This window comes from Drosophila busckii, chromosome 3R, assembly GCF_011750605.1.
Source record: "Drosophila busckii strain San Diego stock center, stock number 13000-0081.31 chromosome 3R, ASM1175060v1, whole genome shotgun sequence".
Taxonomy (NCBI): domain Eukaryota; kingdom Metazoa; phylum Arthropoda; class Insecta; order Diptera; family Drosophilidae; genus Drosophila; species Drosophila busckii.
In genome coordinates, this window is record NC_046607.1 from 9,412,137 (window position 1) to 9,433,219 (window position 21,083).

General features: G+C 40.2%; 1 protein-coding gene across 2 annotated transcripts; it reads left to right on the plus strand.

Moving 5' to 3' along the window:
• The first annotated feature begins 7,324 nt into the window (after positions 1-7,324).
• LOC108601672 (box A-binding factor) lies at positions 7,325-14,400 on the plus strand. 2 transcript variants are annotated; one of them, XM_017989578.1, is made up of 6 exons: positions 7,325-7,562; positions 11,522-11,871; positions 11,936-12,842; positions 12,921-13,410; positions 13,469-13,805; positions 13,867-14,400. In XM_017989578.1, exons 1-6 carry the CDS (start codon positions 7,518-7,520, stop codon positions 13,961-13,963), a joined length of 2,226 nt encoding a protein of 741 aa, XP_017845067.1. In that variant the 5' UTR covers positions 7,325-7,517; the 3' UTR covers positions 13,964-14,400. The 2 variants fall into 2 exon arrangements, with proteins under 2 accessions (XP_017845067.1, XP_017845066.1); XM_017989577.1 differs by having other exon boundaries at positions 7,326-7,562; positions 12,903-13,410.
• The last annotated feature ends 6,683 nt before the right edge of the window (positions 14,401-21,083 follow it).

Sequence of the window (21,083 nt, forward strand, 5' to 3'; positions counted from 1 at the left end):
CATTACAAGTCAGTTAGCATTACTCTGGTATCTTTAACGTAGTTTGAAATGTAGCTTGGGATGGATAATTAAGCAACCAGCAACTATATTGACCTGAATAACAAAAATATATTTAATATAAGGGCTGGAGCCCATGCCATTTATGGGGGTTGCTAACTGCTATGAATATTTATATACATGTATATATAGTATACGATTATATGCAATCAAAGTACAGTATTTTTCTGTATTTTGTTTTATGTGCCAGTGTTTATGAAAGCGACATTTGCCTGCTGATAAGATAAAAGCCGTAGTGTGGATTCCATATTTTGTTATTCCCACTATATGCGTCTCTTTTTATTTGATTTTGCTGTACTGTTTTTATTAGAGTCACGCGTTATAAAAACAAAGTCTATAACAACAGCAACAAAATCAAAAAGTCGGTATGCAGCAAAATGCTTTTTTGTTGTTACTTTTGCTGTTTACAGAAGACGCAAAACAAGCGAGAGAAAGAGAGAGAGAGAGAGAGAGAGAAAGCGGGACGAAATGAACAATTAAAGCGACTACGTGACTGTACGAGACCCAACCATGCTGGGAATTAAATTTGGGGGAGGTGCTGGTGCTGCAGGAGCTACAGGGTTTGATTGATAGCTGATATGGCGGAGTCACCTGGCCACCCCACAGACAAAGTAAACATTGAACTAGTCATACTGATAATATTTATGTATGCGCCAGATAGTTTGACAGACATTGATTAGCTTTATATATATATACTAGTTAATCACTTTTTGATTTAAACTTTCACTGCAAAAGCTAAAGATTGCCAGCAGTTTGTTGATGAATTGGAGTTGAAATTGGAGCTGGGTCATGGTTGCTATCAATGTTTTGGTCTTGCTGCAGCTCAGATAATGGGATGATAATGGCCATATAGTTATATATATATACGTTTGTAGCAATCGTCTTACATGATATCATGTGTATGCATGATAAGATATAGTTTCATTGAGTTTTCAATTTTACCATTTCCCTGATATATACTATTAGTAGCTGTTCAGCATTGTGATCAGTTAGTTGCGCTTTAAGGAGGCTGGCTCTAATTAAATTCCCAACCGTTGTGGACTCAAACGCTTTATGACACTTCAAGGTGTGTGGAAACACTTGAACGATGACGGTCGCACTTTAGAAGCTATAAAAAACAACAAGACACACACACACTGAAGTAACAATACAATCTTGATTTCAAAATGGCGCACAAGTTGCCACATGCGCATAAGCACACACATACAAGCAAGCAGTTGCATGCTAGTGTTAGTGCGAATACATGTGTAAGGGTCTGCTGATATGCCGTAAAAATGTCTGTACGTGGGTCGGTAGAATTTCATATTTTCCACTGTTGAATTGGCTAAGAATTTGTTCATAAATAATCTACTATATGCCTAACTTATTCAACTTTCGCCATATTTAACATTCATGTTGCTCTATCAGATTCACTCACTCATGCACTAAGATATATACTATATATATGTATATACGTGTGCTAGTCATATATGCAGACAGACACGACGTTTGTAATTTATGATGAGTTCATATGCGTGTTGCTGTTTATGATATAACAATATTTTTATTGCTTTACTTTTTGTTGTGAAAAAAATGTCACTTTGTCTTAGGCTTTAGGCAGTTGGTAACTATTTTATTTATTTATTTTTTTTAATTAAGACAGGGAGAGAGACTGAGTGCTCGCGGTACGTGTTTAAATGGAAAGTGCGAAACTTACTGTGCGAGCAACAAAAAATAAAATAAGCGCACAGTAAGATATTTTTTACATGGCCATTGCCCATAGATAGGCAATCTGTATCTGTTGGCACGATAATGCTTATAAATAAGATAATATGATTTGATAATGGTATTTACCATATGCAGAAAGTAAAAGAAAGCAGCAGTGCATATACCAGACCATCTAACAGATGCAGCTCTCTAGAGCTGAGCATAGAGTTCTCTTGCTTAGGGTTTACCTAATTAAATGTTGACAAACGCAACGTTTGCTTTTGGCCGGAAATTCCTGGTACAACAATTGGTTGCAAGTACATACACATAGAGTGCGGTGTTGCTACGGTTTGTTGTACAAACAGTTTGCAACATTTTCATTGCTCTAATTGTTGTTGCTTGCCACAGTTGCTTGGCTGATGTCTTGCTTGTCTTGCCTCTGCCTTTGCCGTTGCCTCGTTACGTCTGCTGTCTCCTTATCGCCAACTGACGTTTGTACTTCAAAATGTTTACTCAAGATAATGAAATCAAGAAGAAGCAGCAACGTCAACAGCAACAGCAACAGCAACAGCTACAGCAAGAGCAAGAGCAAGAGCAACAGCAAAAGAGACAAGCGCACATTCAACAGAAAATGAAAAATGTTGACACGAGCTTGTCAACGGCAAAATTCCTTGACAATTTCTAAAGGCAGACTTTCAATTTGTTGAATTGATTTGTTGCTGCCAACTGGGAAGTCACTTGAAATATTTTGCTTTTTTAATTTAAAAACACTTGCTAGAGCTTTAGCTTAACTTGTTCTGCAGTTTTACAGAGAGTTTATGGCACATAAATATCTGTAATCATAAATATTGTTTTGAAAAGGTTTTTAATTAATGCGGTCAGTTTTTATGGTTTTTATCTAATCAGCAAATAAAAATTAATACAATCGAGCGTCGCGTTTTTGTTTTCAGGCCTCTGTTGTTAATTTAAGTGAAATTTGAACTTTAATTAAGTTCGCTTTATAAGCATATAAATATTATTTAATTCGGTTTCAACTTTGATCTTTTCGCGCACAGACAATTTAATTAATAAGCAAATAACATTACTTTGTTAGTTATTTATGCTGCCTTTTAAACGTGAATTTAAAGCACTTTACAAAATTTATGAATTTAATGCAATTAGCCAGACTGGATTCGAGCAATTTGGTTTTGTATTTTTTTAATCTTTAATCTTGCTGCTGTAATTACGTATTTAAGTTAAGTTATGCACAGATTGTTTGTTTGCAGTATATCCTAAATGCTGCAAGCGCGTTTTTAATATGGCAACGTTTTCATGTTGAAAATCCCAGTTACACTCACCAACTGTGATTAGATTCCATGCCATGGTGCGTTCAAACTTAAGGAATTACTGAAAAAATTCAAATTATTATCGCTTATTATCTTGGGACATTATCAGTTCAAACACTGATATACTGATACAGAGGCCAGAGGCACCCAAAACCACAACTCAAGCCAAGACGGAGCAACAGCGCCTGGGGGCTGCACACACATGCCAGATACCCCAAAACTGATACCGACCGATATCCTAAACAGCTACTGCCACTGTAGCCACTGTAGCAACAACTACTATAACAGAAATTGATAGCAAATCTTCATTATCTTATAAATAACGTGAACTATACGCGAACGCGTGCTATTTGCTATTTGTATTGTTGAAAAGCCAAGATTAGATACTTTTATCTAGCTGGGTCAGCTCAAGAAATTGGCAACGTCACCGACGACTCGCAGCATTATCGGTTAAGCAAATGAAGTGCAGGCAGGCAATCATATCTTTGTCCCATTTTGGTAAGCCCTAGGGATATTGACACAGTCGAAGACCCCAGCGCCCCAGAGCCCCCAGCGAGATATGAACAGCTGAACGGTGACTTATCGCTAAATGGGTTTGAACTCCGCTTCGGAGTAGGACAAACTTTTAATGATTAGGGGTAGCTTTTCAGCTGAGGGGGGCTTCTTGTATTTTGGAGGCCCGTTACTGACGACATAAGTATGTGCGTTTGGAATCTCTCAGTTAAGATACGTTAACTTATCTAAGGCCACTATCTATTCTCAGATATTCGATATGTTATACATATTCCCATGTGTATTACTGTCGATAGGAGCAATCAGTAGTGCACTATATGCCCACACTGCGGAACCCACGCGCGTCTCACTTTTAGTTTTTGCCGTTTATTATTATCATACATATTTTTACAAGTGAGGTGCAAATTTTATTCGTTGGTTTATTGTTCGGCAACTCCAATAAGGCAGTAGCCATGGCCGCCGTCTGCAAGTTCCAAGCGACTATAACACCAACAACAGTAGCCGTCATTTTTAATGGCGTCGCCAACAACAACAACAGTAATGACAACAAGCAAGGCTTTTGGATTATTATGGATTGTCAGTTATAATAATGAGTCAGTTGGGTAAACAAAGGTGCGTATACGTTACGAGTAACCAAGCGTATATAAAACAAAAAGACAAAGCCATGCAAGCGGGCCAATGTGTACATAATGCTTCATACTCTGCATGCTGTCAGGTATTTTTAAAAGCTATCGATCTCTTGCAAAGATTTATCGATAGTGCATTAAGGACTTAAGACTAATGAGGCTTACTCAAGAGTTCAGATAGTCTGCGTATATAGTTATTAAAATATTACTCATTTAGTTTCTTATACTAATATAATGTTAATCACTATGGTCGTAGGCAATCTTAAATATTATAATTAAATAATGCAAATTTAACTAATTTGAATTTTAAAATGGCATGCCAAAGAAACATTTTAAGTATAAATGACAATTAATATTTAAATTAAATACTTAATTTCATATGCAAGAGCTATATGGCTATAGCTAACTAACAAATAAAAGTAAGTTCCCAATATTCTCAACAATTGAGTAGGATCAATTTAGTTTAATTCTTTCGACATTAAACTTTTATACATATGTCTGCTTTTAACTTATTTGTTAATGATGTTTGCACATGAAATAAACAAGTTAAAAATAATAATTATACGTAACTCTACTTTCCTTAAAGTTTATATTTGCTTTCATACGCTTGTCACGATTCGTTGATGATTTATTGGCTAAGAGCAGAGCATAGCAGGTTAATAGAAATTGCTTGAACTCAATTTGCGTTTACCCAACAAAATCGAACAGCGACAACAAATAGAACAACAACAACTACGGCAATGCCATAACATGACGCCATTATAAACAATTTTCATTAAAGTCGTAATTTGATTGAACCACGCCATATTGCCTCTGTTGTTGCTGTTGTGTGAAGTTGTCTGGCTGCTTTGGTGGTGGTTGCCAGTCCCAGCCCTTAATGAAACTACAAATAGAAGCAATAAAGTTTAAATGTAAGAAGAAGAGTTTGATATTTGTGCCCTATTTAGCAGAGTTATAAGTAAGTAATTAAAACTGAGGCGCGCCTTTCTTGAAACTTTGTTTTTCCAATTCTTTTTTTTAGCTAATTGGGACTTTTAATTCACTTGACGCGGCTTATCAGCGGCACAAGCGACCGCCAAAAAAAAAAGAACAAAACAAACTAATACATATAAAGCAAGTTCAGCAGCATTTATATATAATAGATATCACATATAAATTAAATTTCTTAAAGTCATGGCGTTAACTGATCGACGATACTGTCAAAAGCCAGCACAGAAGTGCTGATAGCTACAATTTTTATATGTTCGATTCTTGATTCGATTTTGGTTTCGGCGCAGCACTCCAAATTGCAGGTACAAGTGCGATTCTTAGAACGATATGGTTAGCTATACTATATACTATATATATGTGCATTGTTGTTGCTTGGTTGGGTCATAAATTCCTGCTCACCGCCATTAAGTCTTGCGCCTTAGAGTCATAACTTTTGTCGCAAATATTTTAAGCCAGCCAGCGCGACTCTACAGAGTCTTAAATATATAAGTTTTCATTATTTAGTCAGAGCGGCTATATATAGCGCCATTTGTAAGCTGTCAGTTGTGGCAGTGGCAGCGTAGGGGAGTGTGTTGCAAGTTTGTTTAACTGTCAGTGTTTTGCATTTGTTATTAATCACTTTGATGATATTTTGTGACACAGTTGAAGCCACGCACATGAAATAACTATACGTATCTCAAATACGCCTTCAGTGCAGCGCTACTTTAAACAGGCAAACTATTAGATATTCGTGTTGTTGCTTTTAAGATTTGCCACATGATTTATGCTTGCTACAAGTTCAAACAATTAAAATTATCAACAAATGCCAAGTGTAGGCGATATAGACCCGATACTGTGCGTTGCACAAAGAAAGTTGCAAGCAAACAATATTTTATGCATTGTGATTTATGAATTCAGGCGGGCGTATGCGCTATCAACAGCGCACCCACCCCCCCAGCTCATCTAATGTATGTTAATGATGCTCATATATATCCGTGGGCTATAACCATAAACAATTTATGAATTCGTCTGCATACATTGTAAAGATCAATTTGTAGTCTATAACTATCAAAACAACTTAGGAGCAGCGTAGGCTGGAGTGCAGCTATCGCCGGATCCTCAAGCACGTGCATTAAAGACACGGACACAAGTGCAGGCCACAAGTATAAGCTCTGTATAGTATGTTGACAATTTTCAGTTACAACACTTGAGACATTGCTAAAGTGGCTCACACACATATGCACGCCAGTCTTCAATTTATATCACATTTTAGACTTCAGTTTTATGTACAGGTGTTGGCTCCAGGCCCCAGGCCCCAGACCGTAGACCGTAGACCCCCCGTGTACCCACAGCCAAAGCGTGTGTGAACTGTTTATTAGTTTGTCAGACTTTGAAAAGTGTTTTATGGCTGCAATTAGAAGAAATAAAAAACTGCGCCAAGTTAAATTGCACAATCGAAATGAGTTGCTGCAATACGGTACAGTGGGTGGCCAGTGGGTGGGTTATTGTGGGTGAAGGGTGTGGTTGGCAGAAACTAATAAACTATATAGCGTATATGGCGGCTTTTAATTTCGTTTGGTATATAGCTGAGCACGCATGCGCAATTTGTATCTAACAGATACTTATCGCTGACAACAGCAACGTCGCTGCCTGTTGTTGTTTGCTGTTCACATACACACACACACACACACTTGCTTGTACACCTACACAGTTGCAGGCTTATCGTTTGGCAGGCGATAAGATAACGCATACCAGCGCGCCAGATACAAATACAAGCGCAGTTCTAAAGTGAGAGCATAGAAATAAATCATAACTCGAGCACATGTACACACTCACACACAGGTAAATCGGTCCAACCGCAAAGGTGCTATATGATATACATACACTCATATACATGCATATATAGTCTGTGTCTGTGTTGGTTTTATAATTGGGCACTGGTAAGCGCGTCAGGAGCCCGCAATGCGCGTTTGTGTTCACATTGACGTCGGCTTCGACATCGGTGTTGGATCTTGACTATTGGTGTTGGTAACTGTTTCGTTGTCAGACCTGCAACCTTTACTGGTCTCGTCGAAAAAATAGCACTTAATATTATTATTAAATGCCGCGCGGGAAACAACCGCACCGCTTCACGGCTGCCCCAAAAATACAAAAATAATTATTTTCCACAATTGCAATTTGAAATTGATTCACGCCAACCAGTTTGTGTACGCGATACAATAATCAACGACAAGTTGCAGTGTTTTTTGTGATAATTTTGAACTGTATATAAAATCAAAGTGTGTCTACTACAATTAGATAAAACTAAACTAAGCAAACAGTGTAAACAATTTATATATTGATGGTGTGCAAAAGCATTGGCTTGGATATCAAAATGCAGTTAAAGGTTTGTAAATGCAAACAAAGAATTTTTATTTCGATTAAAAAGTGTAAGCGAAGCTCTCAATATCTGCATAAAAAATATAATTTATTTCTAGAAGTATTCAACATTTTTATCCACTCTCAATTAATAACCATAATATATTTTACGCCTTTTCAAAAGCTATTCGAAACTTTATATCCACTTCAACTTTTATCTATATGTATGCAGATATATTTTCAACAACTTGTCGGCAGCTAAAAATAACTCATAAAAAAGTTGTTTTTCAAATGATTTCTTACTGCGCTCCATTAAGCAGGCAAATAAAGTTTAAGACTTCATAAAATTGCTTTAAGTTTTTAATTTTTATTGCTGCAGACATTATATAAATGAGCTGAAAAGAATGTTAAGCCAAGTAGCTGTTCGATTGTGTGTAGAACTCGTTTAAATTCTTTGTGACATCTTTTATGATTGATTTCGAGTGATGTTTTGTTGTTTAATTTTTTTCCAAATTGTATGCCGACCATTTTGTTGGGATTTAAGTTTTTGACCCGCTGGTCAAAAACAGCAGCAACTGCCAGCGGCAGTTAACAGATTTTTTTATACACTTATTTAGTTTTTTTTTTTGTTGTGTAGAGACAGAGACAATTGTCAATGCGATAAGACAAATTGATTTATAATGAATGACTCACCAGACCCACAGATCGACCAAAATGCATTAAAAACAAAAAAAAAACTGAAACGTGGAAAGATGTTTTATCTTTATGGAGTCCAAAGCGAAATTGCGGCGCTGGCGTTAAAATACCTTAAAAATAAAAACACACACACACATGTGTGTGTGCATTTATATATTTTTTGGGTTCAGCACGCGCAGTTGTTTCATGAATGAAAAAAAAGGTCAAAAGAATGAGCCTGTTGGTAATGTGAAATTTATGTTTAACTTATCGCTTAAGGGCAGAAACTCTGTGCAATGTGGAAGTGAAATGGCTTATGAATGAATTGATAAACACAACCCTTAGAGCCGTCGCTGTGTGTGTGTCAACCCTCGGGCGGAAGTTGCCACATGGCCAGCCAATCGGAGGCAAGCAATTCGAATTGCAGTTGCAACTTGTATTGCTTGCTCAATGGCGGCATCTGCAATTGATGGCGATTGCGCTGGCTAAGCGACAGATACGCAGATAGTTTTATTAGACACGCGTCGCCATTTGGCAGTTGACGTCTGATAAGCGCTTTGGGTCAAAGGGCTCGCTCTCTCATTTAGCTGATGGCCTTCTAATGGAGTTGTAAATGCAGCTGACAACTTATCAGTGATAGTTGCGCTCTTGCACGCTGTCTAAGACTTATGTGGCGCACCTCGCTGCCGCTGCCGCTAACGAAAGCGAAATGCATTGCCAATATCTTTTGTTTATAGATATACACAGATAAAAGCATTGTAGGCGTGTTCACCGCAGATTTCATTCATAACCATTGCCTAAACCAAAGCAAATACTCACAGCTTGTACTTTGCATATGAACAAGCAAAGCTTGCTTGTGGTTTCCTAAGGTGCGGTTTCTAATATTGCAAAAACATTTAAAAATAAAGAAATAAAAGAAAGGAAACCCTGACCTTTTAGTTTGCTTGCCTCGCAGCAGCAGCAGCAGCAGCTAACAGCTGATTGCTGATTGCCGTATGTTGGTATGTTGATAGTAAAACGGATAAGATATTGTATCTTAACTTAACTTACGCATACTTTTTTACATTCGTATACGCATACATCTGTGGGTGAGAGTGTATTGGTAAGCGCATTGGCACGTGCTTATAGCATATCACACGATATCATATCGGACATACCTACATTAGATTATAACTCAGCTACTTGGTTTATCTGCCATTGATAATGACGTTTTGCCCTATAATGCATTATCTTTCGTTAAGATTCACTAACCAATCTTTCACTTTCTATATAATTGTTTATTCATTTTTGAGTAGCGTTGGTTATAAATCACTAGCGTTTAAGTCCAAGTATGGGGGACCGCCTCCAAAAGCCAACTGGACAGACTGAGAGTCGTCCAATCAAGAGCTGCGCGGCATGCATCCGGGATGCCGTGGTACGTCTCCAATTACGTCATCGAGCGAGACCTGAGGCTCACTTTGGTTGGTGACCAAATTAACTTCCACAGCAGCCGATATGCGGATAGGCTAGCGGCACACCCAAATCCGTTGGCGAGCGATCTCGTTGACCCCATTCCCCTCCGACGGCTGAAGAGATTTCACCCCAGCGATCTCCCTACTCGCAAGATCTCCTAGTTACCCTTTGTTGTAATTGTTATATAGTTTTAGTCCCCACTAGGTTATGTTCATACGAGACTGAACGATTCCCAGTGAATAAATAAAATAATAATAAAGATTAAAAAAAGTCTTAGCTGGAAATTTTATAAGTGCATTGATTAATCGTAACGAAGCAAGTAAATTGAATTCTTACTGAGTCAATGCCATAGTAAAAGCTTTTGATTGAAGATTATATTGTCCAGTAATAAGAATATATATTTGAAGCTAAACAAATGTTAAATTAATCATTCGAACATTATGGTTGTGTTTATTATTAGTTTCGGTCTTCTATAAATGTTTCACCTTGCAAATTTAATTTTGATTTTTTTAAAGGTTTGTTTTTTGGGACCTCATTAAATGAATCAATTGACACAGAAAATTAACAACTCATCACCAATGCTTAAAATGCTGCAGTCCAAGTGTAAAAATAGTTTAATTTTTCTTTTTTTTTTTGAACTTTTATTGTTTAAATTTAAACGTTACTACAAAAACTTAATTTTTTAACAACTTGCGTGCGTTGTCTTCAAAAGAGATTAAAAAAGGAGAGCACTTTATATTTTATATAATTTTCAGAGTTTACCATTAACATATATTGTATTCTCTAGATTTTATTTAAAAGGACATACAGAAAACTTAATGAAATCAGTTTAAGCAAAGAAGTAAATAATAAATAATATTACAATAATTTTTTTTACTCACAAGTAATGGTTACTTTTGATTTATTATCGAATAATAAATATTTTTACGAAAAAGGACTATCCCTTCTTTTTTGGGATAATGATGAGTAATGATTGTTAATGGTGCCTGAATAATTATTCTAACTATGATCGTGATTATTGTGTTCAAGGTCTGAAATATTTTTAGTGACAAATAAAATCGATAATTGTTGCTTAAACATAAACTAAAAGTTTTATGGATTTGCTTTTTGATTTTATGATTTATTTGTTCTATGATTTATATTCGCCTTGAATTGAATTGCCAGAAATGAATGCAGGAAAATTCCAGGTAGTGACAAGTTTTGGAAGCTCTGAAGTTTTTATGGGGCTTGTGAAGCACAGTTAGGCCCAAAAGTTAATACCTTATGGATGAATCAGGTGTCAATGACGTATATAAGATATATTGACTGCGCCTCAAAACCAAATGAGGTCACTAAGTTAAATAACAAGTACATTTTAATAGTTTACTCTTACTGTAAATTGTCTGATTTTAATTTCCGCTCGCTAAGGCGGTCAAAAAAACGAAACTGAGTGTCCATGAGTGTGAGTCTGAGTGTGTGTGTGTGTGTGTAAACAACAAATTTGTAATTGGAAAAAGTGAAAAATACTTGTTGGCACCAACAACAAAGGTAGAGCTGAAGAAGTCGGAGACGCATATGCAAACAGAGAAGTAGAACCAAGCGGATCTTACAGCTGCAGCTTGTACTCAGTTTTTGTATTTTATGATTTGTAGGCGACAAATTGAGCTGTGAGCTCTGGCTTCGGCTCTGGGGCTTGAGCGGCGTCTTTGAACATTGCCGGCTTTGGGTTTTTTTTTTTTGCGACTTGTTGACTTTTTGTTTGGCGGAAATAGAGGCAAGCGGCCAAGTTCGCATTGTGTGGCCGGAACTGGAGCCACACTTTTGACACCAAGCCCAGTCAATAAGCCAGTTCATTCATCATTTGTGCTTTGCCCATTGCAGATGGAAGCGCAGCCATTGCCGCAGCAGCAACAATTGCAACAGCAACAACAGCAGCAGCAGCAACAGCAGCAGCAGCAGCAAGTCTTAACAGTTAAGCAGCTACAATTGTTGGATAAAATCAAATTAGAGTCGAGCAACGGAAATGATCCGCAAGCTGCTAGCACATTAGATGAGCAACAGGAGCAGTCACAGCAGCAGCCACAGCAGCAACCACAGCAGCAGCCAACAACAACCGTTGGTGTCTTAGTCCACGCCAACAGTCAAAGCAGTGTCAGCGAATCCGACGAGGGACAATACGTGGTGGTGCCACGCCCACAGCAGCGACGCATACTGACTACCGCCGGCACACTGTAAGTAGCAAAATTACTTGACGATTGCCCCTGTGGTTCTGAGCAATCTCTTTTTGTGTTGCAGCGAGCTCAACGAAAGCCGCGAGGGAGATCCCAGCAGTGCCAGCTCCAACTCTGCATCGGACAATCACATTGAGTATCAGCGCGCGGCTCATCAGTCGCCACACTATATCCAAATGGCGCCCAGAACAGCCGCCGAGGTGGCTGAGCAGGTGGCCGTCACTGGCGCTGGCGGCACGCTCTATGCATATCCTTCGGGACAAATAATCTGCAGCGGAGATGATGTGACTGCCATCAAAATTGAAACTATTGACAAGAACGAAGTGTCGAACGAGGCGCAGGCGCAGCAGTTGCAACAGCAACAACAGCAGCAGCAGCAGCAACAACAACAGCAATGCCCTACACCAAATGGTGCAACCTATGCGGATGCAATTGTCGTCAGCAGCGAGGCAGCACTACAGCATCATCATCAGCAGCAGCAGCAACAGCAGCAGCAGCATCAGCAGCAACATCAGCATCAACAGCAGCAACAACATGCTGCTGTAGCAGCAGCAGTTGCCGAGGCTACGCACGCCCACAACATACGCTACGTTACGGAAGACGGACGCTTTGCCACGGCCAGCGGCGAGGCAGACGCTGCCGGCGGAAACATCTACTACGAAGCGCCCGTCGTCAATGCCACGGTGCATGTGAACGAGTCCAAGACGTACGCGGATCTGGGCAATGCCTATGCCTATCCGCCCAACTCCACCTTCACCAGCAACAGCTATGCGGCCGCCACACTGCAGCAGGGCAACACCATCTACAGCGTGCCAGGCACAGCGCAGTTTATCACCAAAGCCGATCCCAATTTGAATCCGCTGCGGCAAACAGCAGCGGGCACATACCAGGCCATACCCTTCCTTGACGGCAGCAATGCCAACGATACCTTGTGGACCACCACCGGCGGAGAGTATCAGAACGTGTCCTTTGTAAGTACGCCCAATCGCAAGTCGCACCCAGCCGAGGTTAACATGCTGCTCAATGTGCAGTCAAACTTTCATCCGCAGGTTATCGATGATTATCCCAGCGGCAACATGACCGCCGCCCATTGGCCGCCAGCAGGCAGCATCACCAGCTACGATCCCAATCTGACTGCAGGCGCCAGCGTCGCTTCGCCCAACAGTCATGGCATGGCGGAGCCCAAGTGCGACATCTGTAATTCGACGTATATGCGCAAGGGCGCTGAGTGGTTCTGTCCCGGCTGCCCGAGCTATGCACGCGTGGCGCCTCGCTTGCCGCCGCGCCAGAAGCCCAAGGCTGCCGCTGCGCCCAACAACCGTCGCAATGGCGTCACCTGCGCCAATTGTCAGACCAACTCGACCACGCTCTGGCGACGCAACAACGAGGGCAATCCCGTCTGCAATGCCTGCGGTCTCTACTACAAGCTGCACAACATGAACCGCCCACTGTCCATGAAGAAGGACGGCATACAGAAGCGCAAGCGCAAGCCAAAGAACAATGGTGGTGCCCCCATGCATCACCGCCCTCCACTGCCCAGTGAGTAGCCACCAGCAATCCTGGCCGAGATTTGTTTCTATTTATAAAGTATTTGCAGGCATGTCGCAGGGCGTCAATCTGATGGTGAACAGCAGCACGCTCTATCCCTCCCAAGTGGCCGTGGGCTTGCTGAGCAGCCAACAGAATCCCAGTCCCGAGCTGCATGACATGTCCACTACGGGTCCGGCGGCTGCCGTCTCTGGCACGCGTGTGGTGGCCATTGCGCTGAATACCAATGCAGCCAACCCGGAGGGCACTTTGAATATGTCGCGGCATCATGTGACAGGCGAAAGCCACTCCTCCTATAGCCAACAGCAGCAGCAGCAGCCTCCCTCACAGAGTCAGTCGCCACATCTGCCCAACTCCAGCACGCTGAATCGCCAAATAGCACAATCGTAAGTAGCCCCCAAAGATATCTATATACTATATAGCATATTCATCTGTTTGTAATCTCAGTGTGCCGCCAATCGAAAACAGTCGCGGCTCCAACAGCGAGCTTACGCCCAGCGTCATCACGCGCACTGGTCTGCCCGAGCGTTCATCGAATAACTAAAGCCTAATTTAAGCGAATTGTAAAGATTGCCAAATGCCAATGAGTTACGTAAGCTAAGTCAGCTAAGTGTGTTGCGTTTGTCTAAAATGCAACACTAACTTATTTATTTATTGCATTCAAAATCTAATCAGCCGAGCGGAGTTTTCATTTAGAAACTATTTTGTCTACGAGCTGCTGGCTTGCCAAATTCCACTTAATATTTTATATAATTTAATATTATTGTTATTGTAAGCTTTTACTTAAGTCTTCCCCTTGCTCAAGTCAATGTATTGCTACAAATTATTTAAAATAATGAACAGCTTTAATCAGCCAAACATACATATACATATACATATATATTTACTATTTGTACCGCTATTAGCTATAGTTTAGCACAAACTTTCAATTTTGTATACCTTAGCTTAAGTACTTCAAAGCGAAGAATAAATAAGTTGTAAACTGCAGACACTTAAGACTTTGATGGCTCTACCATGTGGCTTATGCTTGTTGTCGCCTGGCGGTCCCGGCCTGTTATATTTCATTGTCAACAATTTGGCAGCTAACCAAATTGATCCAAATTAATTTTAATGACCTCCGCCAACGAGCCCAAGCCCAAACCCAAACCCAAAACACACAAAGCCAAAACCCAAACGCACATAAACTCGCAGCAAGTAACACAACAACAAATCGCAGAAGAAAAGGAAAAAGAATGAGTTGCCTTAAGCCAAGCCAGTGTCTAAATAGCTATTTGGTGTCATCGCTTAAAAGCCTGTCCGCTGGGCAACGCCACCGACACCGCCACCGCCGCGTAGGTAACGCCACCGCCAGCTGTCGCTGCCTTTGATCTGCCTCCATTGGTATGGCAAAAATGTTCGCGAGCCTCCAGCCAAGCCTTGTGCTTGTGCTTGCTGCTGCAAAGGAGACGCAGGCGGCGCATAATACGCGTCTTAACGCCTTGACGCGGTACATGAACCGTGAGCCGCAACCTCAACAGTTCCAGTCTGCCTTTGTCTGAGTCTCAGTTCTTCAGTTCAGCCTATGTGCTCGCTGCCTCTTTTACGTCTACTTTGCCTCCTCTGCTTTTTGGCGTACGCTCGATCAATTAGGCAAACTTGTTTTACGATCGCTTTTATTAGCATTCGCTGGCTGGCGCTCCAAGCAGCTCTCCAGGCTGCAGTCGCAGCTTTTAGCGGAGACTCTGCGGCATGAGGGGCATGGGCACGGGCTCCAAAGCGAGTGCTTGAATGAGTAATGAGGCGGCTTGAGAGCCGCAAGCCGCAAGCCGCAAGCAGCAGCAGCAGCGGCGGCCACGGAAGCTTTGGAATGTGTTGGTGCAAATTATGCGCTCCAGCAGTTGGCACAAGTGCCATCGGTCTGGGAAACCTGGTTGAAGATGCCATTTGCCGCTACTTGGCTTTGATGCCCGACAGAATAGAAAGTGCAGTGTGATATTCAGTTTAAAATAAATATAGTGGATAAACTAGCTTTCGATCTGAAAAACATTTAATTTAGTTTTGCAATGCATTGGACATTTGTATATAAATTTCTTAAGTGGAAAAATAATGGGGGCTAATAATGGAGTGAATCATAATAGTTAGAAATAAATATAAGATTCTTTAAAACACCTTTCAAAAATGGCTGGAATTTTTAAACATTTATTATTTTAAGTGTTTAAAATTCATTTTACGAATATGCAAACTTATAATTGAAATAGTTCCTGTTCCTATGCCACATTAGAAATATTTTAAAAATGTATGCAAAAATTCAATTTTTGAATATAAACTAGTTGCTCTCATTTTAATAGTTCTTGTTCATATAGCAAATTATAAATATTTTAGAAATATATATTTTAGAATATAGATTAGTTGTCGGACCGTTGGCTGCGGATTTCTCTGTGCTGCCAAGTCAGAAACAAATTAAAACATTAGCTATCGCTGGTAGCTGAGCCAAGATCAAGTGAACCCGTTTCGCTGCTTGGCCAATTGCAGTGGAACAAACGGCAAACAAGAAGAAAAAAGCGCATGAAACGAACGAGACGTCCATAAAATAATAATTCAATGTGACAGCCAACAAGATACGACAGCGGGACGCCATTTCTCACGCAGCACCCCGCCCCAGCTGCCCCTCTGGCCACCTGGCCAAACAGCGCAGACATCTGATACTGGGCACTTGGCGCACTTGTGGCTGTGACACTATCGCAGAAATTATGACAGACGTGCAACGGTTAGACGCTTAGACTCCAAGAAGTTGGCAACACTGTGGCTGTGGCTGCGGCTGCGGCGGCGACTGCGGCGCCCCGTTAATCTAAGTTGGTTGTAGCCGCATTTGAATTTCTATTAAGCTAATTGCAATGGACGGACCGAGACGCAGACAGACATAACACATAGAGAGCTACACCTTGTTTATAGCTTAGATATGCGCCAGATATGGGGTCAGCTGATGGGCATAAAAGCCAACATAAAGTTAAGAACAAAAACAGAACAACAACAACAACAACAAAATTGTCAGGCTGCATTTAATTAGCCCCGTGGAACATGTCAGAGTAGCGATGAAGCTGGCCACCAACCAAGCCAGGCCAGGGCAGGCCTTTTGAACCCCAAAAGCCAGTTTTTCATGAGGCGCCACTTAGGCAACTTCAAAGCGCAACAGCCGCTGCAGCGAGCTTTGGGAGATGCAAGTTACCATCATTGTTGCCTCGCATTACAAATCGACAAACGACACGAAAATGCGCTTTAACAACTCGCAGTTAAAATAGATAAAAGCAGATAGGCAGACGCCGCCGCAGAGCGAACGAGAGAGAGAGAGAGAGAGAGGGATAGAGAGCGCGAAAGAGAGTGCGAAATAAGAGAGCGCAAGTCTGTAGAGAATTAAGTGTAGCTAAGTTCAAAAATATTTTCAGCCTTGGCTGCCATTTTTGAGTTCTATTTATAATACGAATTTAATAATTTACAAGTTCAACTTAACCCCTCCATTGGTTTTGCCTTATTTTAAGAGCTACTTAGGCTTGCTAGCAGCATCCACTCATATTCATAAGATCCGCTTTCTGGAGCAGCTTAGTGCTCCATTAAAACCGCAGCCAAGCCCAGCTTGCCACGACTGACGTCACAGTTGCCAGCAGCTCACTCGCACGCAAGCAAGCGCTGAGGTTCTAGGAAAAAGTATCAAAATTCCAAGAATTCACACGAAAGACAAAATGCGATTGCCTCAAGGTAAAGGGGACAAGGTATTCCCTTGTCTCTGCTGCTGCTGCTGCGGCTGCGGCTGCTGCGCTTATCACAACTCACGCGCGTCTCGTTCCATTTGGTTCTCGGGGTCGGGCCCAAAATCACATTATCTGCATTGCCCAATACGCAACGATGGCGACTCAACTAATGGACACTCGGCGGCGTAAAGCATATCATGATCATGATGATGATGATGATGCCGCCGCCGACGCCGCCGCTCTCTTGGGTAACAAGCCAGCCAGCCCAGCGCTGCGCCGTGCAAGAAGATTGAAGATGCGGCGCTTATCGACAGCGAGACCAGAAAATAAAAGAGAAACGAGAAACAGACAGCATTGCAGCTGGATAGCATATGGGTTGTCTGTCTCTGTTTCTCTGTTTAGCTTGGGATCGGTCTCAACGCATATTTCTGTGTCTTTGCTTATCGTTTGGAACTGTGTGGACTTTTTGTACGCCTTGTGGCGTTGATGGCGCTGAGAAAGGGTTTCAGAAATGTGGCGCCAAAGGAAGCGCTGCAAATGGTACTTGATCGCGATCATGATGACTCTCTGAGTATCTCTGTGTGTGTGTATTTGGTAATTTAGACGGCGCCTCCATCCATGTTTCACACTAATGCACTTGCAGCTTTTAAATGTCACCAGTGCCACAGCCACAGATCAGGGACGTAGCGGAGTCTCATACGGCTCAGCCTCAGCCTCAGATATGCAGCTAGGCCATTGTCAGTGATGACTGGACATGCAAGTTGATTGTGTATTCAATTGGAATAATGATCAATTTAAATCGAGATTTGCTTATGTTGCATGTCAGGTCAATATCAATTAAAACGACTCAAGCTAAGTGCCATTTGGTAAATGTAAGATTAATTGCAAGCAACTATCTAAGAAAAGTATTAATCATAAAATGCAAATTTACAAAACTTAATGAAACTAAGGTTTGAAAAATTAAAGCGTCTTTCATATTAGCCATCTTAAAATGTATAATCAGGGATACCAAAATCGTTAATATTATGCATTATTTACTAATTTATTTATATAACAATGGCAATTATTAAAAATAATTAAATTGGCTAAATGTTTTTTTTTTTTTAAATCAATAAATATATAAATATGAATAAAGACTATTGGAATTGTTAAACAGACCCAATATTTGTTGCAAGGGTTGGGAAAAGGCCAAACAGTTCTGGGTTAGTCTAAGTTATTAATATTTAAATAAGATGAAATACACATCAAAAATACTTTCAAGTAAAGGATCTAGAAATATAGTCAAAATTAGTTCATAACATATTAAAGCACAAATAAAAGTCTTAAATTTGGCTTAGTAAGAGAATGCTGAAATTGTTTTTGATTCTTTTTTCAATATTAGAATAGTAAACGATTGATATCAGAGCATAATTATGCAGTTTCATGAGCAATCTTAAACTATATAGCCAAAGATTTTAAAATCATTAGTATTATTTACTTTTATTTATTTTATGTCGACTATAAACAGTCGACGGAAAAAAAAAAATCTAGAAGAAGTATTTAAAGTTATTTAAAATAAATATTTAAAAATTAAATGTTTTTAAAAAACAAGAGAATGTATATCAATTTATACTATATTGAAATTGTTAAGCAGACCCAACATTTATTGCAGGGATTGGGAAAAGTCCAATCAGATATGGGTTAGTGTTAGTTATCAATAGTTAAGGAAATTAAAATACACCGCTCAAGATTCAAAGCCGTTTATATTGCCTCAGAATTTAAAATTTACATTAAACCAATTCATTTTAAGATATTTTTTTTTATAAATGGCAGCAACTCTTTGTAGCAATAACAAAATGTTCCGAGCAATAAAATATATCTTAGTTGTGCGCCTCCAATGATTTGTTTTTTTTTTAGCATTTAAACGAGTTGACATTTCCAATTGCTTTACAACATTTCCAACACTCAACACAAAGCTTAGTCTGTCGCTTTTAAGGCAAACACATTTTAATAGGCTTTCAGCCATTAGTACAGCATTTGTCTATCTTTGGCATATCCCACAGCTCATCCGAGCCACACTCTTGCTTCTGCGTATAAACATATAAGAGCAGCCATTTAACAAATCTATGACTATGAATAGCTCTTCAATTAAGTGCTAGAGTATCTTGTTGGGCTTTTCATTAGTTTATCTACGGCATAAATATTTCAAATGCTTTTGCTAAGCGACAAAGCTGTTGGTCAACTTGTGTCCAGGACTTGTTTTTCGAGAGGTCTAAAGGCCATGTCTGGCTGGCGCCTGAGCTTAATAAAGCTAAACCCTTAACGTGAGAAAATACTATAGATATATATGCTACATATATGTCTTATCAAACGTCAGCATGCCTGAGCCAAAAACAAAAAAAAATGTGGATTTGCGTATGCTGCAGATAGCGCCGCTGAGCAACAACAACAAACAGCGTAAATGTCAAAATGCCAAAATTAATTGCAATGGCAGTGCCATGGATAAAGTCTCGCACACCAAAAATAAAACACGACAGAACAAAAAAATCGAAGTAAAAGTCAGCCATGTTGCACGTACAGGTCAAGAGACCGCATGCCAACAAACGACACAGCAGGGGGTTGGCTTGGATGGCTGGCGAGCGAAACGAACCAGTTGCTGTCCAGCCCATTTTCGAGAAAATACTTGTAGCTTAAGAAAAGACTTGGCCTAAAGCAACCCCCATGCAAAGATAGATTAAGTTTAATTTAAAGTAACAAATTAAAGTCTTATCAATTGCCTTTAAATTAAATATTTTATTATATTTACTTGCAACCCCTCTAAGCCTACGCCACTGTCTGAAAAAATGCTTTGCTCTCTTGCATTCTTTTTGCTTGCCACACCGTCCTCCATTACAAATTCTACCACTTTTTTGCCGCTGCCGCTTCTGCCTCACTACTCATACACACACACACACACATGCAGAGCATTTCCAGTTTCCAGTTGCAATGCTGAGCGTAACACAGGCCACAAGTTTGTTAACACGCGCACGCGGCATTTATCGCGCCTGGCAATCAAGCAGCAGAGTCCAGCGTACTTGCAACACCTTCGTCTGCTTGCCACACCACAGCAGAAAACACGTTTCACCTTGCGTGCCGCGTAGCTATGTGTTTCCCCATTTTTTTTAAGGTGGAGTCTGGCAACGCGCAACGTTCATTGGTCAACATAAAATTGGCTTCGAGTAGTTGTGTGTGTGTGTGTGTGTGTGTGTGTGTGTGTGTGTCTGCTTTTCATTAGAGTTTCGCATAAATTTTGTTGCATGTTCATGTTCATTTTACCCCCGCAGCTAGTGTTCCAGCTTTGGCTGTGGCACACGCACTTCGAGTCCATTTCATTTGAAGCATATTAGATTTTCCTATATATATGTCCCCTGTCAAACAGGTAGCCTTATTGGAGAGGGTGTCGTCTGGCCTGTGGCTTGTCTTATTTTTCAATTTTTTGCGCCTATAAATAATTGGAGTTTATCACCGCCTGGACGCTTTGCATTTAATAAATTTAATTTGTGGTAATTGAAGTTGTGGCGGACAGCAAACGGCCAAGCGATTTATCTGACTGTGGGCGAGCTTATGAAAATTCCACAATTAATTGCACATTATTCAAATGCTTTTGGCTATTAATAAAGCAGGAAGTGCAATTTGTTTTGCTGTTGTGCTATCTCTGCTTGGACATTGTTTACTTTCTGATTTATATAATATTTTACTTTAACTGAAATGCACATCAATTGTAATTATTGTAATTTTATGCAAAAAGGCTGTCAAGCTTATTTGTTCTAACAAGATTGTTTGACTTAAGCTAGATTAATAAAATTTATTTTACTTTGCGCGCAATTATAATAAACTTGCCAAGTGTCAAAGTTATGAAGCATATATAAATTTATTTAACTACTTAAAGCGGCATCAAGGTAAATGAAATGTCAATATTTA